General features: G+C 43.6%; 1 protein-coding gene across 1 annotated transcript; it reads left to right on the forward strand.

The window, feature by feature from the left end:
- The first annotated feature begins 1,398 nt into the window (after positions 1 to 1,398).
- smim7 (small integral membrane protein 7) lies at positions 1,399 to 25,689 on the forward strand. The gene is made up of 5 exons (XM_060846063.1): positions 1,399 to 1,490; positions 6,961 to 7,002; positions 12,312 to 12,364; positions 17,850 to 17,940; positions 23,652 to 25,689. Exons 1-5 carry the CDS (start codon positions 1,465 to 1,467, stop codon positions 23,665 to 23,667), a joined length of 228 nt encoding a protein of 75 aa, XP_060702046.1. The 5' UTR covers positions 1,399 to 1,464; the 3' UTR covers positions 23,668 to 25,689.
- The last annotated feature ends 595 nt before the right edge of the window (positions 25,690 to 26,284 follow it).

Here is a 26,284-nt window from a genome sequence, read left to right on the forward strand (position 1 = left end):
TTTCACAACATCTTTTCGATAGGAAGGAGACCGGAATTGCATACAATATTCCAACAGTGGTCTAACCAATGTCCTGTATAGCCGCAACATGACCACCCAACTCCTGTACCCAATAAAAGAAAGCATACCAAACACCTTCTTCACTATCCTATCTACCTGCAACTCTGCTTTCAAGGAGCTACAAACCTGCACTCCAAGATCCCTTTGTTCAGCAACACTCCCTAGGACCTTACCATTAAGTGTACATGGGGAGAAAGTGAGGTCTGCAGATGCTGGAGATCAGAGCTGAAAATGTGTTGCTGGAAAAGCGCAGCAGGTCAGGCAGCATCCAAGGAACAGGAAATTCAACGTTTCGAGCATAAACCCTTCTTCAGGAATCCTTCTTCTCTCCTGCTAAGATTTGCTTTCCCAAAATGCAGCACTTCGCATTTATCTGAATTAAACTCAATCTGCCACTTCTCTGCGCATTGGCCCCTCTGGTCAAGATCCTGTTGTAATCTGAGGTAACCCTCTTCGCTGTCCACTACATCTCCAATTTTGGTATTATCTGTGTGTTGAGAAAATTCAAATGGGTTTTTTTGGGAGTGAATGTCCTGGGAAACAGCCTTTGCATAGAATTTTTAAGGATGTGCATTTTTCAGGTATTTGGGCTACTTGTGTGTGATGTTTAGATTCCTTACAGTGTAGTAACAGGCTCTTCAACCAACAAGTCCACACTGACACTCCAAAGAATAACCCATCCAGATCCATTCCCCTATCTGACCATATATTTTATCCCTGACTAATGTACTTAGCATTATGCTAACATTCACCATTTGGACTGTGGGAGGATGCCCACACAGACAGGGGGAGAATGAGCAAACTCCATACAGTCTAGATCTCAAATGTGGGTCCCTGGCACTGAGGCTGCCAGTGCTAACCACTGAACCATCAGATGGTTGGGGGAGAGTGAAGTTAAGGTTGCTGAGGATTTTGTGGCCAAGGGAATTTTGGTAGAACTAAGAATCACAGAATCCCTACAGTGTGTAAGTGTAAGCAAGTCACGGAGTCTACATGGATCCTCTGAAGAGCATCCCAGCCACTCCTTCCCATGGCCAATCTGCCAAACCCGCGCATTTTTGGACGTGGAAACCGACACCCGAACTACATTGCGCATTGCGCCTCATGGGGGATCGAACCCGCGGTCGCTGGTGCGGGGAGGCAATACGTCATAACTACTGACGCACCACGTAGCGTCAGCGGGAGGAAGGCTGTCTACGCTGTGGGTGAGCTTCGTGGTTGCCGGCGTTGATTTGAATATGTGGGCGGGGCAGTGGCCGAGTGACGTCAGGCTCCGGCCAACCGAACATGCTCGCGGGGACCTCCCTTCCGGCAGTTCCGATTGGTGGACGGCTATGAAGCTTGCGCCGTGATTCGTTGTTCGCTGCTGTCCGGTTAGGTTGCACGGTGACGAGTCGAAGGAAAATGATCGGAGACTTTCTGCTGTTCGGGTAGGACCCCTCAAGCCCGCCCCCCCCTCCCCAGCATCCCCGCCCGAGGGACAGGACCCGGGAGGGTAAACACAGGGTGGGCGCAGGACAGAGTGAACCTGAAGGGAAGGAGGTTAGAAAGGAGGAGGGGGAGTCAGATTGATCATGGAGGGGTGGGGAGAAGGATCCTGTGGGGGTGGGGGAGGGGAGGGAAGAAGATGGGTGGTTAGGGGGCGAGAGGTGGGACAGGATCCTGGGGGAGGGGAGAAGGAACCTGGGGGAGCAACAGTCAAAACCTTTATTGACTCTGCTTGTTGGAAAACGAATTCTGTAACTACTTTACAGGGTTTTTTTTTGCTTTTCTAAGGCAGCTTTTGAATCTGTGTGGAATTTTCATCCAGAACATTTTTCTTGTAAGTTAGTTTGATTTGAGGACCAGTGGCAGCAATTAGTGTGCAAATCTGATATGTGTTACAGAGTCATAGAGATGTACAACACGAAAACAAACCCTTCGGTTCAGCCCATCCATGCCAACCAGATATCCCAACCCAATCTAGTCCCATTTGCCAGCACTTGGTCCATATCCCACCAAACCCTTCCTATTCATATACCCATCCAGATGCCTTTTAAATGTTGCAATTGTCCTAGCCTCCACCACTTCCTTTGGCAGCTCATTCCACCCTCTGTGTGAAAATGTTGCCCCTTAGGTCTTTTTTATATCTTTATGACTTTTAAATGTTACAATTGTATCGGCCTCCTCCACTTCCTCTGGCAGCTCATTGCATACATGTTCCACCCTCTGTGTGAAAAAGTTGCCCCTTAGGTCTCTTTTATATCTTTCCTCCCTTACCCTAAACCTATGCCCTCTAGTTCTGTATTCCCCCACCCCAGGGAAAAGACTTTGTCTATTTATCCTATCCATGCTCCTCATGATTTTATAAATCTCTATAAAGGTCACCCCTCAGCCTCTGATGGTCTGGGGAAAACAGCCCCAGCCTATTCAGCCTCTCCCTATTGCTCAACACCTCCAACTCTGGTAACATTCTCAAATCTTTTCTGAACCATTTCAAGTTTCAAAACATTCCTCCGATAGGAAGGAGACAGGAATTACATGCAATATTCCAAAAGTGAATTAACCAAAGTCCTGTACAGCCACAACATGATCTCCCAACACTCAATACTCTGACCAATAAAGGAAAGCACACCAAACGCCTTCTTCACTATCCTATCTACCTGCAACTCTATTTTTAAGGAGCTATGAACCTGCACTGCAAGGTCTCTTTGTTCAGCAACACTCCCTAGGATCTTACCATTAAGTGTATAGGTCCTGCTCTGATTTGCTTTTCCAAAATGCAGCACCTTGCATTTATCTACATTAAACTCCATCTGCCACTCAGCCCACTGGCCCATCTGATCAAGGTCCTATTATAATCTGAGGTAACTTCCTTCGCTGTCCACTAAATCACCCTCAATCCCATGCCTCCATATTTTAATGCAAAAGCCTACCGTGGGGAACCTTATCAAATGCTTTACTGTAATCCAGATCAACCGCTTTACCCTCATCCACTTGTTTGGTCACCTTCTCAAAGAACTCAGTAAGCAATGTGAGGCACTACCCTTCATAAAACATCCACTACCACTTGTTGTCTTCTTTCAGCCAGTCAAGTCTGTATCCTATACCTTCTAACGTTCTGAATGAGCTTACCTTATCAAATGCCTTCCTGAAATCCATATCCACCAGATCTACTGCTCAACCTGTCTCACCACATCCTCAAAAGAACTCAATAAGGCTTGTGAGGCATAACCTGCCCCACATAAAGCCATGCTGACTATCTTTAATCAAGCTGTTTTTCTAAATAGTCATAAATCCTATCTCAGAATCCTTTCCAGTACCTTGCTTACCGCAGACATAAAAGTTTTACCATCAAAGTTTTACCTGCACATCCACATGTCATGGAATGGCATCAACTGTATCCATTGCTCCCGATGTGGTCTCTCTGTACACTGAGGAGACAGGGGACATCTCTGGGACACCCGCACCAACCATCCCCATTGCCCCATGGCCGAACACTTCAATTTCCCCCTCCCACTTCACCAAGGACATGCAGATCCTGGGCCTCCTCCATTGCCACACCTTAACCACCCGACGCAAGGAGTTAAATCGCCTCATCTTCCACCTTGGAACCCTCCAACTAGTTTCCTCATTTGCCTCTCCCCATCTTATCCCAGTTCCAACCTTCCAACTCTGCACTGCCCTCATGTCCTGTCCATCTTCTTTCCACCTATCCGCTCCACCCTTCTCTCCCATATATCACCTTCACACACACCTATCGCACTCTCAGCTACCTCCTCTCCCCCCCCAGCCCCACTCACTTCCATTTATCTCTCTACCTCCTCAGCTCACAAGCCTCATTCTTGATGATGTGCCTTGCCCAAAACATTGATTCTCCTGCTCCTCGGATGCTGCCTGACCTGCTGTGCTTTTCCAGCACCATATTCTCAACTCTTACCACAGATGTAAGCCTGACTGGTCTATAATTCCCAGGGATTACCCTATTCCCTTTCTTGTAAGAGGAACAACACTTACCTCCCTCTAATCAGCCAGTACTACTCCCGTGGAGAGTGAGGATGCTAGAGGCTCAGCAATCTGACTCCTTGCTTCCCATAGTAATCTTGAATATATCTGATCTGGCCCTCTCTCTAGTGAATACTGAAGCAAAAAACTCATTTAGGGCCTCCCCTCCCTCTTCAGACTCCAGGCACAAGTTCACTCCACTATCTGTGATCAGCTCTACCCTCTCTCTGACCATTCTTTTGTTCCTCACAAGTGTGGAACTTTGGGTTTCCCCTAATCCTTCCCACCAAGACTTTTTCATGTCCCCTCCTAGCTCTCCTCAATCCATTTTTGAGTTCTTTCCTAGCCACCCTGTAATCCTCTAAAGCTGTGCCAGATCCTTGCTTCCCCAACCTTATGTCAGCTTCTTTCTTCCCCTTGACGAGAAGCTCCTCTTCTCTTGTCATCCAAGGCTCTTTCACCTTGCCATTCCTTGTCTGTCTCAGTGGGACAAGTTATCCAACACTCGCAGCAGATCTTGGAAAGGTGCAGATGTAACAGAGTTGTTGTTATGGGTGACTTCAACTTACTCAATATTGATTGGAACCTCCTTAATGCAGGTGGTCTGGGTGGAGCCGATTTTGTCAGGTGTATCCAGGAGGCAATCCTGACTCAATATGTTAGGCCAACTAGTGGAAGGCTGTATTGGATTTGGTGCTAGGTAACAAGCCAGGCCAGGTGTCAGATCACTGAACAGATTGATTAGAAAACATTTAAAATTCATTGCTAATCCAACTTGCTTCATTGCTTCAAAGTTTGCAAATATGGAATAGCCTTTTCGATTTCAAAGTATTCATATTAAAACTGTATCTGTAGAAAAGTTTATTTTCATTAATCACCTTGAGCTGTGCAATATTGCGTTAGCTGTGGATGATGTTTTATTTGACACTTCCTTTCAAAAGCAAAGTTTAATTTAGTTATGCCAGCACTGTTCCAAGTACACATGAAGTCCAGGGAGGGGAATGTATGAATAATCTTTTAATGCATTTCTAATACAAAATAACTTGGCTTCTTACATTATTGTGTGATGCCTTATGCTCTCAAATCAGACCAGTATGTCCTGTCTGAACTGTTCAACCTCACCTCAATGCACCTTAATTTCCCTTCTCTTCTATCTCACCTGAAATGCGAGTAAATATAATGTTTTTCATACAGGATTAAAAAAAACTTTTAGCCCTGAATTTCATTTGCCTAGTTTTGAAAGGAGAAAACTTAACAAAAGCACAATTTTCGTTCGATGTGTCCGGTTGTTTGCTGAATGTGATTTTTATCCGTTCAATCCATTACCTCAGACTCTTCCACAAGAAACAGTATCTTAAATGTTAGCTGTGGCCTGCAGGGAGCACTGTTCCCTCTGATTCAGAAATTAGTTCAAGTCTGACTCGAGATTTAAGCATATAACCTAGGCAGACACTCAAGTCCAGTATTGTCCTGTCCTTGGATGAAATGTAACCCTGAACCCCTCAAACAAAAAAATCTGTAATTATCTCATGGGTGTTGTTGGGCTATTGGCTGCTGCTTTTCCTGCATTTCAGAAATACTTGGTCATAAAATCCTGGAGCTTTTTCAATTATGAAAGGGGCTATTAATACAATTTTTTAAAAGAAATATGACATCATTGACATTTATAGTAAATTTTTATTCGGTTATTAATGAAATTTTTGTTTTGTAAGTATATTTTAGCCTGAGTAAATGAATGCAGTTGACAGGCAATGATAAACATTTCAGGAATTAATTCATCATTTGCAATGATACATTCCCTTAACAAATAACTATCTCTCATATAGTTCAATCGTGACAAATGAGATGAGTAATAAACCTGATTGATAGGAGAGCGATCAGGAAATTTATGATACAAGTAAAGATAGAATATAAGAGTCAAAAATGGATTTTAAAAGTTTCTATAGGTATTTACGTAAAGAGGAGATGAATTTGAAGTGGGTTTCAGCAGCAGGGACAGAAAAAATCAATAAGAACCTTTTTTGTAAAAGGTGATTCACAAGCTGTGGGTGTCACTGGCTAGACAAGGGGCAAGCAGTCCCCAGTTTACAAAGGGGGTCAGTTCACAAGTCGAAATGTCTGACTTGCAAATGCAATAAAGAACAATATAAAGGAGTAGTTATTAAGTACAGGAAATATTCGTACGTTGAATCTTTAAAATTATGTCTCTGTGTAGGATTGCATTCATAAGTTTGAGCATTTGTAAGGCGAACGTTCATAAATCAGGAACCCCCTCTAAATGAATATTTGTAACTAATATCAGATTAGAAAACTCTGTCTCAGCATCAAATCAAAAGAAGTTCAACATTTCAGAATGTTTGTGGAAAATTCTTAAAATTTACTGCAACAGGAAAACTTCCTGAAGTAATCACATTTCTCCTCGTCAATGAGATAGACAATAGATGCAGGAGTAGGCCATTCTGCCTTTCGAGCCAGCACCACCATTCATTATGATCATGGCTGATCATCTTCAATCAGTATCCTGTTCCTGCCTTATCCCCATAACCCTTGATTCCACTATCCTGAAGAGTTCTATCCAACTCTTTCTTGAAAGTATCCAGAGGCTTGGCCTCCACAGCCTTTTGGGCCAGAGCATTCCACACACTCACCACTCTCTGGGTGAAGAAGTTTCCCCTCAACTCTGTTGTAAATGGCCTACCCCTTATTTTTAAACTGTGTCCTCTGGTTTGGGACTCGCCCATCAGCGGAAACATGCTTCCTGCCTCCAGAGTGTCCAATCCTTTAATATTTAGTAATTACCAAAGTTTAGTCAGGTCCACCAAATAGAGTAAATGCAAAATGCAACCAGCGTGAATAAATGTAAAGACTGGTAAATTAAATGTGTGTCTTGTGTTCACTCTGTTTAATCTCTTGCAGTACCTTGCTGATGAATGCAGGAGCTGTGCTGAACTTCAAACTGTGAGTATGCAAATCTGTATGGAGGTGGAATCACACTATAAAATGTGTACGTGTCCTGTTTAGAGATGAGGTTGGAGGTCATCTGTGCAGGAGAGTACATCTACCAGAGACATTGTGGGCACAGGGTGCATTCATGGCACAGTACAGTGGGCTGGTCATTAACCCAAGAGTTCTTCCACCAACTCCCAAAGGGAGACAAATAGGGTGTTTGGAGCGATACCGTATAAAAAAGTCTCCCATTACCATGGCTGGCACATTCCCCTCCCCCCACTTTCACCATCCCACTGGCCCCTTCCAAATCATCTCTCACTAGCTGGTTCCCAACCGCCCCCCCCCCCCCCCCCCCCCCACCCACTCCCACCACTCACTCCACCCTGCCCCTGCTTTGCCATCGCACCCGGCCTGTATCCTAGCGCTCACTAATTTCCATTCACCTACCATCTCTGAGCTCACTGATCTAAGTTGGTTCCCAATCTGGATACCTCTTTGTGCCTGTACCCCAACCTCCTCCTTTGAGGTCCCTCTCTGCTCAAACTTTGGGTTCCACCTCCATTGGGCAACACAGTGGTTAGCACTGCTGCCTCACAGCACCAGGGACACAGGTTCAATTCCTGCCTCAGGCAACTGTTTGTGTGGAGTTTGCACATTCTCCTAGTGTCTGTGTGGATTTTCTCCAGTTTTCTCCACAGTCCAAAAACGTGCAGGTTAGGTGAATTGGCCATGCTAAATTGCCCGTAGTGTTAGATGTAGGGGAATGGATCAGGGTGGGTTGTTCTTCAGAGGGTCAGTGTGGACTTGTTGGGCCAAAGGGCCTGTTTCCATGCTGTAAGGAATCTAATCTAAAATATTTCTTCATCTAACCAAGTGTCATATTTAGTTTAACGTTTCTGTGAAGGTCCTCAGATCATTTGACCATATTATAAACACTATAATTCCAGTTATTAAAATTGTCAGGCTTGTGTTAAATCCTTTCACTGCCTGACTCTGTAACATTCTCCAACACTCTCAGGTCGGTGTGTTTCTCGAATTCTGGCCTTTTGTTGAGCCCCTGTTTCTCGTGCTCCAAAACTGGTGCACCAGCTCCAGCCGCCTGGTATTATCTTCTGAAACTTCACCTTGTTCCTCTTCTTGTTTTTCCAGGGGTGGGGGGAGATGTTGTGTATGGTGTGGGGTTAGGCAGGAAGGTGGAGCTACAGACACAATCCAATCAGCCTTGATCCTGTTGAATGGCAGAACAGGGTTGAGGGCTGAATGCTTTACTTCAACTCCTTAAAATCTTGAACACTAATCAAAACTCATCAATGGTCACCTGTCCTGTGATCTCATCTGACTCAGTGTCCTGTCTTATTTGACACTGTTGTGAAGTTCCTCAGGTTATATCACAAGGTTAAAAAAAAGCCGAAGTTTAATGAATAGCCATGCTCAAAGTTTGGGAGAAAATTTGTAGCTCGGGTGCTCGTTATTGTGGTTCTGTTTGCCGAGCTGGGAATTTGTGTTGCAGACGTTTTGTCCTCTGTCTAGGTGACATCCTCAGTGCTTGGGAGCCTCCTGTGAAGCGCTTCTGTGATCATGTTGCTTGTCATCTGCGTGTGAATTCGACTGGGACAACACTACTATTATAGGACAAGCCAAACAGAGAACAGCCAGGGAATTCCTAGAGGCATGGCACTCATCCACAGATTCAATCAATGAGCACATCGACCTGGACCCAATATACCGACCACTGCAGCGGACAGCTGGAACTGACAACCGGAAGTGGCAGATTCAAACCACTACAAATGCTGGAGGAAAGATCACAGAAGCGCTTCACAGGAGGCTCCCAAGCACTGAGGATGTCACCTAGACAGGGGACGAAACGTCTGCAACACAAATTCCCAGCTCAGTGAACAGAACCACAACGAATAGCCATGCTGTCAATGCAAGGTTTACAGATGATATGTTTGGTGGGAGATAGCAGTTTAGACTGTATCCTCATGGAGTACTTGAGCAAGAGAGAGACAGGCCACATTTTAATTGGCTCCAACTCAGCAGTGAAACATTCTGTGAACTTCAGTCCATTGTGACCATTGCCACAGAAGATCCATGAGTACCCTGTTTATATTGAGCATTGTTCTATAGAGCTCATATCCATGCTTGGATTCTAGTAATAAGTTACCTGCCAAATTCAGGATAAAATATATTGGTGACAATTGACCAAACCCATCATTGGAAAAGGTAGGCTTCCCTCCCTCTGCTGATACGCTACCACAGTTGGTTATTTTATAAGCTGGTCACCCAGTGTGTTGTGCCGAACATTTGTCCTAGCTTAAGCACCTATTCATGTACCTATCCAATTGCCGCTTAAAGGTCACCAATGATTATGACTCTGCCACTCCCACAGACAGCGCATTCCACGTCCCCACCACTCTCTGGGTAAAGAACCTACCCCTGACATCCCTCCCATACCTTCCACCCTTCACCTTAAATTTATGCCCCCTTGTAACACTCTGTTGTACCCGGGGAAAAAGTCTCTGACCGTCTACTCTATCTATTCCTCTGATCATCTTATAAACCTCTATCAAGTCACCCCTCATCCTTCGCCGTTCCAATGAAAAAAGGCCTAGCACTCTCAACCTATCCTCGTACGACCTATTCTCCATTCCAGGCAACATCCTGGTAAATCTCCTCTGCATCCTCTCCAAAGCTTCCACATCTTTCCTAAAGCGAGGTGACCAGAATTGCACACAGTACTCCAAATGTGGCCTTACCAAGGTCCTGTAGGGCTGCAATATCACCTCACGACTCTTGAATTCAATCCCTCTGCTAATGAACGCTAATACACCATAGGCCTTCTTACAAGCTCTAGCCACCTGAGTGGCAACTTTCAAAGAGCTATGAACATAGACCCCAAGATCCCTCTGCTCCTCCACCTTACTAAGAACCCTACCGTTAACCCTGTATTCCGCATTCTTATTTGTCCTTCCAAAATGGACAACCTCACACTTGACAGGGTTGAATTCCATCTGCCACTCCTCAGCCCAGCTCTGTATCATATCTAAGTCCCTTTGCAGCTGACAACAGCCCTCCTCACTATCCACAACTCCACCTATCTTCATATCGTCTGCAAATTTACTGACCCACCCTTCAACTCCCTCTTCCAAGTCATTAATAAACATTACAAACAGCAGAGGACCCAGAACTGATCCCTGCGGAACTCCACTCGTAACTGGGCTCCAGGCTGAATATTTACCATCTACCACCACTCTCTGACTTCGACTGGTTAGCCAGTTCTCTATCCTACTGGCCAAATTTCCCACTATCCCATGCCTCCTGACTTTCCGCATAAGCCTACCATGGGAAACCTTATCAAATGCCTTACTAAAATCCATGTATTCTACATCCACTGCTCTACCCTCATCCACATGCTTGGTCATTTCCTCAAAGAATTCAATAAGACTTGTAAAGCAAGACCTACCCCTCACAAATCCATGCTGGCTGTCCCAAATCAAGCAGTGTCTTTCCAGGTACTCATAAATCCTATCCCTCAGTACCCTTTCCGTTACTTTGCCTACCACCGAAGTAAGACTAACCTCCCCTCTGGTCGGACAATCTACATACTGAGTTAGAAAAGCTTCCTAGACACACTGCACAAACACTGCCCCGTCCAATCTACTTGATCTAAAGAGCTTCCAGTCAATATTTGGGAAGTTGAAATCGCCCATGACTACTACCCTGTGGCTTCTGCACCTTTCCAAAATCTGTTTCCCAATCTGTTTCTCCACATCTCTGCTGCTATTGGGGGGCCTATAGTAAACACCCAACAAGGTGACTGCTCCTTTCCTATTTCTGACTTCAGCCCATACTACCTCCAAAGGCAGATCCCCCTCAAACTGCCTTTCTGCAGCCGCTATACCATTTCTAATTAGCAATGCCACACCCCCACCTTTTTTACCACCCTCCCTAATCTTACTGAAACATCTGTAACCAGGAACCTCCAACAACCATTCCTGTCCCTCTTCTATCCATGTTTCCGTGATGGCCACAACATCGTGGTCCCAGGTACCAATCCACGCCTTAAGTTCACCCACCTTATTTCTGATACTTCTTGCGTTGAGGTATACACACTTGAGTCCATCTCTGTGTCCACAAGTATTCCCTGTCAGTGCTATCTTCTCCACAGCCTCCCTACATTCTTGGACATCCTGAAAAACAGCTAACCTACTTGCTGGACTACAAGTCCTGATCCCATCCCCCTGTCAAATTAGTTTAAACACCCCCCCCCCCCCCCCCCCGAAGAGTGTTAGCAAACCTACCTCCCAGGATATTGGTGCCCTTCTGGTTCAGGTGCAACCCGTCCTGCTTGTACAGGTCCCACCTTCCCCAGAATGCAGTCCAATTGTCCAAATACCTGAAGCCCTCCCTCCTACACCATCCTTGCAGCCACGTGTTTAACTGCACTCTCTCCCTATTCCTTGCCTCACTGTCACATGGCACCGGCAACAACAAGAGATGACAACTCTGTCCGTCCTAGCTTTTAGCTTCCAGCCTAACTCCCTGAGCTCCTGAATGACCTCCCCACCCCTCTTCCTACCTATGTCGTTGGTGCCAATGTGCACCACGACTTCTGGCTGCACACCCTCCCCCTTAAAGATTCTGAAGACACAGTCTGAGACATCTCGGACCCTGGCACCCGGGAGGCAACAAACCATCCGAGAGTCTCGCCCATGTCCACAGAACCGCCTGTCTGTCCCTCTAACTATAGAGTCTCCTATAACTAGCGCTCTCCTCCTCTCCCCCTTTCCCTTCTGAGCCTCAGAGCCTGACATCGTGCCAATATAAAGATTTATACAGTTTTTCTAGTGATAATAGTCTCGGTGAAAAAAGCACTTTAGGCGTTCTCTGGAACACCAGTGGAAAGATGGACCAGCTCTGCATAGATGGAAGAAAGCAGGTTGAGTAGGCGGTCGTAGCTGGGATAGAGATAAGAAATAGAGAGTGACATAGAGAAGGGAAGAGAGGGAGGATATTGCAGGAAGTGGGATAGAAAGTGGAGAGAGGCAGATTTTCCTGATAATCTATACATCTTCAAATTGTTTTTATGTTCCCTATGATTGTCAAGAAGATCTTCATGCAGTATAGTGATGTGGCTGTAGACACCCCCACCTCCATTTACTTAATGCCTTTGTGGCTTGTGCCTGATGCAGTGCAATGTGTCCACTGTCTCCTTCATCCCTGTATCATCTTTGAAGGGATACTCTTTCAGACAGCTTTGTTTAAACTCATCTCACTTGATTGTAGGGTGAATAATTTTTTTTAAACTTTTATTCCAGAAAGAGAAGAGAGCTACAGGGTTTTGGAGATGATGGCCGTGAAACGACAACAGGTAAGAATGTGTATTTAATTCTGTCCCCTACAGTAATGTCACAGTACTAATTATTGAGGGGGCCAGGCTAGTGTATTGGGGATAGGGCTCCAAAACCCACAGTCAAGACTAGAGTAGTGCTGGAAAAGCTGTCCCACCCGTCAATCTTCCTTCCCACCTCTCCACTCCACCCTCCTCTCCAACTGATCATCTTTACCCCACCACCACCCACCTATTGCATTCCCAGCTACCTTCTCCCCAGCCCCACCTCCCTCCCATTTATCTCTCCACCCTGAGGCTCCCAGCAGGGAGGGCTGATGAAGGGCTTTTGCCCGAAATGTCGATTTTCCTGCTCCTTGGATGCTGCCTGACCGGTGAAGTCCACATTGACGCTATAGGGTTGGAGGGTCCCAAGGTGGAAGATAAGGCGTTCTTCCTCCAGGCATTGGATGGTGATGGGAGTGGCGATGGAGGAGGCCCAGGATCTACATGCCCTCGCAGAGTGGGAGGGAGAGTTGAAATGTTCGGCCACGGGGCAGTGGGGTTGATTGGTGCGGGTGTCCCGGAGATGTTCTCTAAAAGTGCTCTGCGAGAAGGCACCAGTGTCTTTGTCTATTTACCCTATCCATACCCCTCATGATTTTATAAACCTCTATAAGGTCACTTCTCAACCTCGGATGCTGCAGGGAAAACAGCTCCAGCCTGTTCAGCCTCTTTCTATAGCTCAAATCCTCCAACCCTGGCAACATCCTTGTAAATCTTTTCTGAACCCTTTCAAGTTTCACAACATCTTTCCAATAGGAAGGAGACCGGAATTGCATGTAATATTCCAACAGTGATCTAACCAATGTCCTGTACAGCTGCAACATGACCTCCCAACTCCTGTACTCAATACTCTGTCCCACCTGTCCACCTTCCTTCCCACCTATCCTCTGCACTCTCCCCTCCGACCTATCACCTTTACCCCCACCACCATCCACCTATTGCACTCTCAGCAAACTTCTCCCCAGCTCCCCCCTCACACATTTATCTCTCCACCCCCCAGGCTCCCTGCCTCATTCGTGATGAAGGGCTTTTTGCCCGAAATGTCGATTTTCCTGCTCCTGGCATGTTGCCTGACCTGCTGTGCTTTTCCAGCACCACTCTAATCTTGACTCTAATCTCCAGCATCTGCAGTATCCAACTTTAAAACCCACAATGATAGCTGGTGATAAAATATGGAAATATAAAGCTCCTCTCAGTGTTGATTACCATGAAAACTATAAATGATTGTCACAATAATACATCCTTTAGGGAAGGAAATCTGCCAAATTTACCTAGTTTGAACTCTCAGCAATGTAGTAGACCATTAACTGCCCTCTGAAATGTCCAATGAAGCCACTCAGTGCAAGGACTGTTAGGGGTGGGCAGTAAAGGCTGGTCTTCCAGTAACACACACACTCCATGCAAGAATGAAAATCTGTAATTCTAACCTGTATGTCATCGATGAGTTATCTCACTGGCCTTCACACTTCCTCTCACTGCATTCAGTCCATCTCTCTGCTTCTTTCCTGAATTCACTTATCCCAGATATCCATTTGCTCAACAGTTAATGGACAGGTTTGGAGAATTGTGGTCCTCCAGATTTGACTTCTGACCCGTCCAATATTGTTTATTTTTAGATGTCAGTTGTTGACTGTGTTGTTTCCTCTGGTATTTAGCAGTATCAAAGATTGTATTTTGTATATTTGTGGAGTGGCAACCACTTTTGATTACACCGGATCTGAGTGTAAAATGGGTGGGCCGTTTGAAAATAGGAAGTTCAGAGGTTGGAGATTCACAGCTCTGTAACACAAAGTATTCAACAGCAAGAATAATAAATACTTGGAGTATGAGATTCTGCATGAGAACGAAGAGATTTGAAATGCCTCTGTGACCCGCAAATAGGTGATGTTGAAAACATAGTGGTGCAGACTCCAATGCCTGACCACCAGGGGGCATTGCCTGACCATGTTTCAGAAGTCCTTGCTCATCTGCACCTTGCATGTGGTTTTGCAAAAATACAAACCTGGAAGTGGCTTTGTCCAGGGCTTGAAGACCACTGACTTGTAGAAAGTAAACTTCAGGAGGCATAGTTGACTCAAGTGTCTGGGGTTGCAGTGTCTAATTAAAAATCAAAAAAAGCATAAACAAAGAAAGAGGATAAGTTAGCAGGCAGAAACTCGAGGTGAATACTTCTTAATTCCCATTTTTGAACAAATGGCAGTTTAGCTATGTGAGTGTATTTGAAGGGGTTACCTGATGTAGAAATCCCTGAAGGAAGTCCCAGTTTGCAGTGGTCCTAGTTTTATGGTGTAGGCAATTGTGAATTGTATTCCAGTCAGCCCCGTCAATTGGTTTACACAGAGGTGTAACAGGGTGAGACAAGAGAATCCTCAAGTGATCTACAGGGTAAACGTCACTCACCCATTCCTCACAAACATGTTACATTTAATCACATGTCATGTCTCACTAGAGAAGTATGCTGTCTAGTCTAGGATGAAGCAGGGTCCCAAAGGATTAGATTTTCATGGCTTATGTGATTAATTAAGGTGTATTTTGCTTTGAACTCATATTTGATATTCCTGTTTTGTTCTGCTTTTAATTCTTTTACCGTTATGTTTAAAATTTACTCGCAAGCAACCATCCTCCTATCCTCCTTTCCGTCATAGTATTTCTGTGAATCTCTGACTCATTCTTCCTCTCTGTTTCTTTCCTTCTCCAACACCTCCTGAGACTTGCAAGAGAGTCTGCGCTTCAGCTACCACTGTTTTGGTTGTTCGTTGAACAGAATGGGGAACAGAATTTACCTGGCGACAGTTAACTCCCTGATGGATTTGTCTTAGTGGAATTAAGTACAGCTCTTGTGTACATATGTTTCATTGAGGCAGTGTTTTGCACTTTGCTATCAATGATCTGTATTTGGTGCTTGTTGACTAAACGTCTCTATTTTTAATATGTTGTCTCAGAAACCCAACAATCACCTACCTGTGCTTCCTTCAGTCCCCCACCATATTTTTATGTATTACAAACATTTGTGTATTTTATACTTTTGTATTCCTCCTCCTCAGAGTTTCTTGCTGTTAATATATAGCTTTGACCATACACTTTTTCTAGTTTCCCCACACACTAACTGATTAGGGAGGTTATCTTTCTAGTTCTAGTTCACTTTACAGTTCTCATTTCCTGGGAATGCTTCCAAAATTTCCCTGATGGATGCTGGCCAGAAAGAATAGCACAGATGTGACAGTTTCTACCTTTGATGCCTGCTATCTCCTAACTCCCCACCAGGATGGGTCCAGGTGCCCATCCCAATTACTTGTTGGCAGTCCTCACCACCATAAAGGAGTGGGACGTCTTAAGTGATGCAAATCCAAAAATATATTTTTAATGCCATTGACCAGAAAGAGAACCCAATACTTTCTGACTGACATGAAAGCACTTATGACAGGGATGCACTGTCACAATCACTATTAGATGAAAACTTCCTGACCATTTTGCACTTAAAAGGTCTTGTGTTTGTGTAGCTCCCCTCTTAACCTTAAGACATCCTATAGGTCTTTTCACCAAATTAAGCAGCTTTTTGAACTGTGCTTATTGAACCATTGTGATGTCAGAAACAAAACAAGTTTATTTGGTCAGTATAGACTAGTTAGACCAAAGGTTCTGTTTCCATGCTGTACATCTCTACGACTCTAAATTTGTGTGCAAAGGGATTCATAAAAAGAAACATGATGTATGTGCATCTGCTTTGGTAGTATTGTTCCTGAAATAAACAATAACACTGGAGCAAATATCCTGCCTCTTAGAAAATGTTGTAGGAATCTGTGTCCACCTGAGACAGGTTTTATTTCATGCCTCTGTTCCAATTACAGTAGAAAATGCAAATATCATTCGAAAATGATTAAGTATTCAAAGGATAAAAGAAGGAGAGGTAATACAGTAATTACAATAACATGTAGTTACACAATAGTTATATAGAGGAAAAAGTCAGAGGGAAACTAATGGGGCTAAAGACGCTAGGTTTCCTGCATTTCATTGTTTGCATCCTACGATATGAAAGTAAGTAGCTACACTGATAGTGAACGCATTGATAATAGTCTTCCAGGAATACTTAAATTCCCAAAGGGATGAAAAACTGCCAATGTAATATGTTTGTTTAAAAAGCACGGTGATAAAAACAGGTAACCATCGGCCAGTTAGCTTAACATCTGTTACTGGGAAAATGTTCGGGTCCATTATAATAGCAGAGCATTTAGAAATACATGATATGATCAAGCACAATCGGCTTGACTTCATGAAGTGGAAGTCATGCCTGACAAAATTACAAGAATTCTTTGAGGAGATAACAAGCAGGATAGATAGTTGGGGGGAGAAGTAGCTATAATGTACAGTATTTGGATTTTCAGAAGATATCTGATAAGTTCCCACACATTAAACTACTTAATAAGCGAAGAGCCTATGGTGTTAGGGTAAAATATTTGCACAGAGGATCAGATCAATGGTAAAAGACACAATAGAGATAAATGGGATGCAATTTCATGATATTTCCAATGTAAATGTCTTAGATGGGGAAAGTGAATGTACTGAGGAAGAAACAGAATTAGAAGGATATAAACAGGTTATGTGAGTGAGCCAAAACTTGGCAGATAGAATATAATATTCAACATGAGGTTGTGCACTTTGACAGGAAAAATAGTGGAGCTGTATAAATGGAGAAAGACTGCATAAAGTTACAGCAGAGAAAGACATGGCACCACATCTGCACACACCCATTTTCTTCACTACTCACGCTCATACATGCTGCTTTTACTATCTACAAGATGCACTGAAGAAATTGACCTTAAACAACACCTTCCAAGCCCACGACCAGGACAAGGGCAGCAGATATATGGGAACATCACCACGCTCCAAGCCGCTCACCATCCTGACTTAGAATTGTATTGCCGTTCCTTCACTGTTGCTAGGTTAAAATCCTGGGACTCCCTCCCTAACAGCACTGTGGGTCTACCTACAGTACATGGACTGCCCCAGTTCAAGAAGGCAGCTCACCACCAACTTCTTGAGGGCAACTAGGGCAATAAATTCTGGCTAGGCAGCGATGCCTACATCCCACAAATGAATTCAAAAAGAATACTTGGGATTCCTAGTCCATGAATCACAAAAAGTAACCACAAGTTCAAGTAATGGAGAAGGCATGTGGAAAGCAATTGGAGTGTAAAAATAAGGAAGTCTTGCTCAACTATAGACAGCACTAGTGAAACCACCACTGGAATATTGTGAACAGTTTGGTCCCTTACCTCAGGAAAGATATTCTGACACTGGAGGCATTCTTCTAGAGAAAGTCCATTAGTCTGATCCTGGTTAAGGAGGGACTATCTTGTTCAGAGAGATGAGTAGTTTTGGTCCTGTACTCATTGAAGTATATTGAATGTCCTGAGGTCATTAAAGGCACTATCTAAATGCAGGTTTTTTGCTTCTTTCTCAGGTGATAACATCAAAGATTTCCTGCTGAGTCTGCGCTACTTTCGGATCTTCATTGCCTTGTGGAATATCTTCATGATGTTCTGTATGATTGTGTAAGTGCCTTTTTTCTCAGTGAACTTTGGGGTTTTTTTTCCCCAAAACGGAAGAGAATTTTAGAATGTGTTAAGTTGCTTCAGTGAGCTCTGCTTCAGCCTCTGTAGGATCAGCATTAAACACGTTGGTGAAGCAACAGACACCAGAGTGCTAAAATATCTTCAATATGGTGTGTACTAGACAGCTTTGGTGTCCCTGCTGTGTTGTTACTGAGTTTGGTTTTCTAGTATATAATGGGAAAGGCTGGATTCCACATTCCTGCAACTGGAGAGGCATCTTGTACAGCCTCTTTGTCTTCTGGTGGCTTTATCTTCAGCTGCCAAGGCCCTCACATCCAGAATTCCCTCCTTTTAAACCTTTTCATCTCTCATTACCATTTTTTAAATTCATGGGACATGGATGCATCTGTGTAGCAGTGCTCCCTGGAAGTGGCTGCGAATCCGCTCTGCAGTTCCAATCATGCTGATACATTGACTTCTGGTTTCCAAAGTGACATTGTGCACAGACCTCTGAGGTTTCTGCAACAAAAAATAGTCAGTGGGAGTATCGCTGGCATTTATAGCTGTATTGCCATAATTTTCCTGGAGAAGGTTTTGCTGAGCTGCCTTTTGAACTGCAGCAGTTGTAGGATGTCGGGACACCCACAGTGCTGTTTCGGAGGGAGTTCCAGGATTTTGATCCAGTGCCACGACAGAGATGGTGAGATATTTCCAAGCCAAGATGGTTGAATGGCTTGAAGGGGAACTTGCAGGTGGTGGTGTTCCCATGTATCTGTTGCCCTTGACATTCAAGATGATAGATGGTGTGAGTGTAGAAGATGTTGCCGAAGGAACCTTGGTGAGATGCTGTTGTTGTTGGTGCACACTACCCTCGGTGTTTCTCTGGTGGAGAGAGTTGAAGCAAGAGTTGGGGTGCCAGTCAAGTGGTTGCTTTGTCCTGGATAGTGTCAAGCTTCTTGAGTGTTGTTGGACCTGCATCCATTCAGGCAAGTGGGGAGGATTTCATCACACTCCTGACTGGTCCTTTGTGAATGGTGGATAGTCATTGGGAAGGCAGGAGATGAGTAGTAGTATTCCTAATCTCTGACCTGCTCTTGTAGGCACAGTATTTATATGGCTGTTCTAGTTAAGTTTCTGATCACTGAGAACCTCCAGCGTAATGTTAGTTGGGGAGTCAGTGATGGTGATTCCATTGAATGTCAACGGGTGCTGCTTAGACTATCTCTTGTTGGAGATGGTCATTGCCTGGCTACTAATGTTGCTTGCCACTTATCAGTCTGAACCTAGATGTTCTCCAGATCTTGCTGCAAATGCACACAATACATTAGTGTTTGAGGTATCTCAAATGTGCAGTTATCAGCGAACATACCCACTTATGGTGGAGGGAAGATCAGTGATAAAGCAGTTGAAGTTAGTTGCGCCATGAATTTTGTCTGGTGTGCAGATAGGCATTTTTATGGAGCCTCCTCCTCCACTGAGTTCTTTAATTGTTCACCACCACTCACAACTCGATTTGGCAGGACTTCAGAACTTGGATCTTATCCATGGATTGTGAGGCCACGTGATCTTCACTATTGCTTGGCATGCAGGTAGCCCTGTATTGTAACTTCATCCGATTGATACCTGGTGCTGCACTTGGCATTCCCTTCTGGGCTCTTAGTTGAAGTAGGGTTGGGCTCCCAGTGTGATGCTAATGGTAGAGTTGGGGGATATACAGGGCTTGTAGATTGTTGTTTAATATAACCTTACTGTTGCTGATGCCCTCTCCCTGCTCACGGATGCCCAGGTTTGAGTTGCTAGACGGTTTAACATCTGTCCCATTTAGAATGTTGATACTGTAGACCCTCTTTCCTCCATGGATAGGGTAAACAGACAAGGTCTTTTCCCTGGGTTGGGGGAGTCCAGAATGAGAGGGCATAGGTTTAGGACGAGAGGGGAAAGATTTAAAAAGGACTTAAGGGGCAACTTCATGCTGAGGGTGGTACATCTATGGAACGAGCTGCCAGAGGAAGTGATGGAGACAGGTACAATTACAACGTTTAAAAGGCATCTAGATGGGACCATGAATAGGGAGGGTTTAAAGGGATATGGACTGGGTGCTGGTAAATGGGACTAATTGATTTGGGATATCAGGTCAGCATGGATGAGTTGGACCGACGGGCCTGTTTCCATGCTGTACATCTCTATGACTATTAAAGCTACCTCTTTGATCAAACTTTGTTATTTGGCCTAATACACCCATCTGTTACCTAGTGTCAAATTTTCTTTGATAATTTGCCTATGCAGTTTTTCAGTTGCTTTATTAAAGCACTATATAAATGTAAGTTGTTGTTGTTGCTGTGGCCCAGTTAACTTGGCCTGTGTTTGGTACCTATATTCCCCATGTGTTTAGTCTCCAATCCCAACAACCATGAAACATAAAAGAGAGACCACCGAACATAGAACGTAGAACAGCACTCACTCCTCTCTGCTTAAAGAACCTACCTGATATCTCCCCTATACCTTCCTCCAATCATCTTGAAATTAGGACCCCTCATGACCGCCATTGTTGCCCTGGGGAAAAGTCTCTGGCTATCAACTCTATCTATGTCTGTCATTACCTTGTACACCTCCATCAAGTCACCTCTCTTCCTTCTCTTCAGTGTGAAAAGTCCTAGCTCCTAAGATATAAGATTGCCTCCAATCCAAGCAGCATCCTGGTAAATATCCTCTGCACCCTTTCTAAAGCATTTACACCCTTCCTATAATGAGGTGACCAGAACTATTCACAATATTCCTAGTGTAATCTATCTGGGGATTTATAGAGGTGCAGCAAAACCTCGCAGCTCTTAAAGTCAATCCCCCTGTTAATGAAAGCCAAAACACCATACACATTCTTAACAACCCTGTCAACTTGGGTGACAACTTTGAGGGATCCATCTAGATGGACCCCAAGATCCAGTGTTCCTCCACACTACCAAGAATCCTGTCTTTAACCCCTGTTCTGCATTCAAATTCGACCTTCCAAAATGAATCACTTTGCATTTCTCCAGGTTGAACTCCATCTGCCACTTCCCAGCCCAGCTCTGCATCCTGTCAATGTCATCTTGTAGCCTGCAACAGCCCGCGACACCATTCGCAACATCACTGACCTTTGTGTCATCGGCAAACTTACTAACCCACCCTTCCACTTCTTCATCCTTTATAAGTTATTTATAAAAACTACAAAGAACAGAGGTTCAAGAATTCATCCCTGTGGGATACCACTGGTCACTGACCTCCAGGCAGAATACTTTCCATCCACTACAACTCTGTCTTCTTTCGGCCAGCCAATTCTGTAACCAGACAGACAAATGTCACTGCATTCCATACCTCCTAACCTTCTGAATGAGCCTACCGTGGGGAACCTTATCAAATGCCTTACTGAAATCCACACACACCACATCAACTGCTCGACCTTCACAACCTGTCTCCTCACATCCTCAAAGAACTCAATAAGGCTTGTAAAGCATGACCTGCCCCTCACAAAGCCATGCTGAGTATCTTTAATCAAGCTATGTTTTTCCAAATAGTCATAAATCCTATCTCTCAGAATCCTTTTCAATACCTTGCTTACTTCAGACATGAGATTGACTGGTCTGTAATTCCCAGGGATTTCCCTATTCCCTTTCTTGAACAGAGGAACAGCATTCCCCTCCCTCCAATCAGCCGCAACTAAACCTGTGGAGAGTGAGGAAGCAAAGATCTTCACCAGCGGTACAGCAATCTCATTTCTTGTAGTAACATTGGTCTGGTCCTGGGAACTTATCTGTCTTGATGCTTCCCAAAATTTCCAGCACATCTACTTCCGTTATATCAGTCTGTTCAAGCCTACAAACCTGGTCCAGTGTTCTCACTATCAACAACATCCCCCTCTCTAATGAATACTGAAGTAAAAAAAAACACATTTAAAGCCTCCCCTAACTCTTCAGACTCCAGGCACAATTCCCTCCACTATCCCTGATCAGTCCTAACCTCTCTCTGATCGTTCACTTATTCCTAATGTACGTGTAGAACTCCTTTTGAGTTTTCCTAATCCTTCCCCCCTCCCCCAAAAAAAAACAAGGCTTTTCATGTCCCCTCCCAGCTCTCCTCAGTCCATTTTTGAGTTATTTCCTAACTACCCTGTAATCCTCTATAGTTGTGCCAGATTCTTGCTTCCTCAACCTTAAATAAGCTCCTGTCTCCCTCTTGATAAGAAGCTCCTCTTCTCTTATCATCCAAGGCTCCTTCACCTTTCCATTCCTTGCCTGTCTCAGTGGGACAAAGTTATTCAACTCTCGCAACAGGTGATTCTTAAACAGCCTCCACATTTCAGTCGTGCATTTCTCGGAGAACAATTGTTGCCAATTTGTACAACACAGCTCCTGTCTAATAGCAGTATAATTTCCCCTCCCCCAATTAAATACCTTCCCATACTTTCTATTCCTATCCCTCTCCTTTGGCTATGGTAAAGGTGAGGCAGTAATGGTGACTGTCACCGAAATACACTCCCACCAAGAGATCTGACACCTGGCTTGACTCATTGCCTAGCACCAAATCCAATATGGCCTCCCCCCTAGTCGGACTATCTATATATTGAATCAGGAATCTTTCCTATTCACACCTGACAAAATTGGCTCCATCCAGACCATCTGCACTAAGGAGGTTCCAATCAATATTGGGTGAGTTGAAGTCACCCAGAACAACAACTCTGTTACATCTGCAACTTTCCAAGATCTGCTGTCCAATCAGTTCTTCCATCTCTCTACTGCTACTGGGGAGTCTATAGAAAGCAACCAACAAAGTGACTGCTCCTTTCCTGTTACTGACGTCCACCCATACTGGCTCAGTAGACAAACCCTCCTTAACAACCTCCTTTTCTGCAGCTGTGATGCACTCTCTAATTAACAATGATACTCCCCCTCCTCTTTTATTCCCCCTCCCTGTTCTTTTTAAAAGATCTAAACCCTGGAACACCCAGCAACCATTCCTGCCCCTGTGAAATCCATGTCTCCATAATAGTGGCCACCACACCGTAGTTCCAAGTACTGATCCATGCACTAAGTTCACCACACTTATTCCTGACACACCTTGCATTGTAACAGACAAATTTTAACACAAATTTTATCAACTGTGTATCCTTCCTGATAGACTCTCTGCATTCTATTTCTGTCTGTTCAATAACTACCCTCTCCGCACTAGCAAATGGCTCCTGAGATTACAACTCTGCTTGTCCTGCTTTTAAGCTTCCAGCCTAACTCCCTGAAATCACTTTTTTAAAGATCCTCATCCCTTTTCCAAGCTATGTCATTGGTGTCAATGTACTCAATCTCTCGATCAGAGATATCCCGAACCCTGGCACCTGGGAAACAACATACCTTCCAGGAGTCCCGTTCGCTAGTCCAACTGCTATATTGCAGGCAACTTATCCTGAAAGACCTGACTAGCACCAAAGCTCAGTCATGAGTCAAATGAACTGTGAAGAGATTCCAGGAAAGTGGGGTGCAGGGAACACCTGGGACCACATCAGATTGACGATTGTAAAACTATCCATGCTGGGAAGTGCTTTGAGCCATCCCAAACTTATGAAGGGATTAGTTCATGTTTACTGGAACATCTGGTGTTGTCTAAGATCATCCTTATAAAGTCATAATGTTAAAGTTAATTTTGTCAAAACATGTGGCTGATGTTTTTTCTTTGTTGGTTTCCAGATTATTTGGATCGTGAAGCTTCCCACTGCAGTGAAAGTGATGCAATTCAGGACGGATCCCGGACTTGAATTTTTAGCAGGCCCTTTTCCTTTTCCCAATAATTTCCACATTTGTTCAGTCTTGAGGGACAAGCAAGTGTTTTTTCACATTTACGATTGTACATATTCAGAGTTAGTGTTCTATAACAGCAGCTACAGAAGTAGTAGCAACTATCTCGTGTAACAGTCCCAAAATGTTCACCCTATTGATAAGTCATGTGTTTAAGGAGTTTCCCACATACTTTCACACTGCACAATGGAAAGACTTGCTTGTTGATATTTATCCATATAGTTCTATTGTAGTTTATCCCAGTTAAATCCTGATCCAGACCTAGAAAGTCAGGCATGCTGTGGAATTCTACCAGGGCAAATACTTAGTGAATATTAAAGTTAAGTTGAGTACATAAACAGTTTGTTGCTACCTTGGCAAATTAATTCTGGAAAATAATTTAAGTGGGAAAATTTTGTTGGTATTTAAATAGAATACTTTCATATAACAATTGGCAGTTCAAACTGTAAGTGCACCATTTGCAATCACACATGAACTGTACAAAACACAATCTGCAAATTTAGAAAGCAATGTGCCAATATTATTACACTGGTCCTGACTGGCTCAGAAATAAGAGCTAATTAACTGGCATGTTGACTCCAGATGTGATGGACTTGGTTTGTGTTGAAGCCTCTGCTAATCTGTAACACCCACACAATGCACCATCTTTCAGTGATATTTTTAATGTGAATTTTAGCTTTTTTCCTCCCAGATATCAATGTGATGTGTGCAATGGGAGAGTAAATACAGTGAAAGTGACTTTTGAAACTGCAACATAAAAAAAATCAATTCTTTTGAAATTTTGCAATAGAAATTTATTCAAATTTATCCTGATGATATGTCTCTAGCCATTAATCTGCTTCTGCATACATAGAAGAATTGATTGGCTTTCCTTTGTATGAGTGAGTTATGAAGCTGAGGTGCAACATTATCCTAAGGAGGAAGTCTCCTCACAGCTTTAAACTTGTCATAATTGTGCTCATTGCTCGCAGATTTTTTAACCAGCATTTAACCAACATCAAGTCAATGAAATAATACTTTAATGGACCACAGTTTGTCACCAAAGAGTTAATCACGTGCTGTTGCCTGCAATAAATCAGTGACTATAATGATAATGTTAATGTCCTATGCCTCAATATTTTAATTTAGCCACCCTGATCCAAAATGTTGCGGTTGAGAAGTGTGGTGCTGGAAAAGCACAGCAGGTTAGGCAGCTTCCAAACAGCAGGAGAGTCCATGTTTTGGCATAAGCCCTTCATCGGGAATGTCTGATATGTCGACTCTCCTACTCTTCGTATGTTGCTTGACCGATTCCAAAATGTTAAGCCACTGTCTTCAAGATTAGTGCTTTTTGATTGCCTTACAAATGGAAAACTTTCAAAATGTGACTAACCCTTTGGTCAACCAGTGATTTGTGCAGCAAGGGTTTATTAGAAATTCTGTCCAGAATTTATGCATTTGTCATTCTCAAGGCAATAGTTCTACCTCCCCATAATGCTTGAAAACTAAAAGGAGTAACACTGTTGTATAGTGACAGGACAATGGGGATCTGTGGTGTCTGCAGATGACATTGGATATACCATGATCTAATAGGTGAATGGAAAAATCAATCACAGAAATAACCTTTTAAAGATGTCGTGAGAGCGAACACCATTTTGACTTGAGAACAAGAATTGTTAATCTGCTCTCTTCACTATCTTCACATCATGGCTACAGTTAAATGCTAGAGATTGGGTTGGTGTAGCAAGCTACATGCTTACAAATTCTGCTTTGCCACTGAGGTTTGCAGTAGTCTCCATAAACATTACCGTTTGCACCATTAAAATGAAACTAAACTTGAAGCTGTAAACTTATACAGTGAGCACAAATTGTAATATAAAAACCTCTCATATTGATATAAAATCTTTTCAATTTCTAGAAAGCTGTTGAAATAAAATTTTGCTGAGTATAATCCTGTTATCCATTTTCCTGCGGGCTTTTTAGATCTAACCATGAGGTTGGAGATTTGGTCACATTGTTTATCTAATCCATCATGTTCAGACACTATTACAGTGTACCAAAGTCATGGTATCTGGTACCTAATCATAAGAACTAAATATAGGAAAACTGGATTCTGAGACTAAAGTGTATTTTTTAACCATTTTTGTGCACACTATCTGAATAGATGATGTAAACACTTTAAAACTTCCTTTTATTTAAAGTATTTGTGACCTGCTTCCATTTAAAGTTGTTTCATTTTACCATCGATATTGTCTGTTAGATTCACATTTCAATTGAACTGGAAGGGGAGCACAAATGATTGAGCAGATGATTACTTACAATGTGGAAACAGGCCCTTCGGCCCAGCAAGTCCACACCGATCCTGCGAAGAGCAATCCATCCAGACCCATTCCCCCTTCACCTAACACTACGGGCAATTTAGCATAGCTAATTCACCTAACCTGCACATCTTTGGACTGTGGGAGGAAACCAGAGGAAACCCACGCAGACACAGGGAGAATGTGCAAACTCCACACAGTCGCCTGAGGTGGGAATTGAACCCAGGT

Source organism: Hemiscyllium ocellatum, chromosome 28, assembly GCF_020745735.1.
Source record: "Hemiscyllium ocellatum isolate sHemOce1 chromosome 28, sHemOce1.pat.X.cur, whole genome shotgun sequence".
NCBI lineage: Eukaryota > Metazoa > Chordata > Chondrichthyes > Orectolobiformes > Hemiscylliidae > Hemiscyllium > Hemiscyllium ocellatum.

What these genes read in the sequence shown, in the direction of transcription:
- smim7 (XM_060846063.1), top strand. Translation starts at nt 1,465, where the DNA reads ATGATCGGAGACTTTCTGCTGTTCGG. An exon ending in GGAGACTTTCTGCTGTTCGG is followed by an intron (nt 1,491 to 6,960) that starts GTAGGACCCCTC and finishes AATCTCTTGCAG; the next exon opens with TACCTTGCTGATGAATGCAG. An exon ending in GCTGTGCTGAACTTCAAACT is followed by an intron (nt 7,003 to 12,311) that starts GTGAGTATGCAA and finishes CTTTTATTCCAG; the next exon opens with AAAGAGAAGAGAGCTACAGG.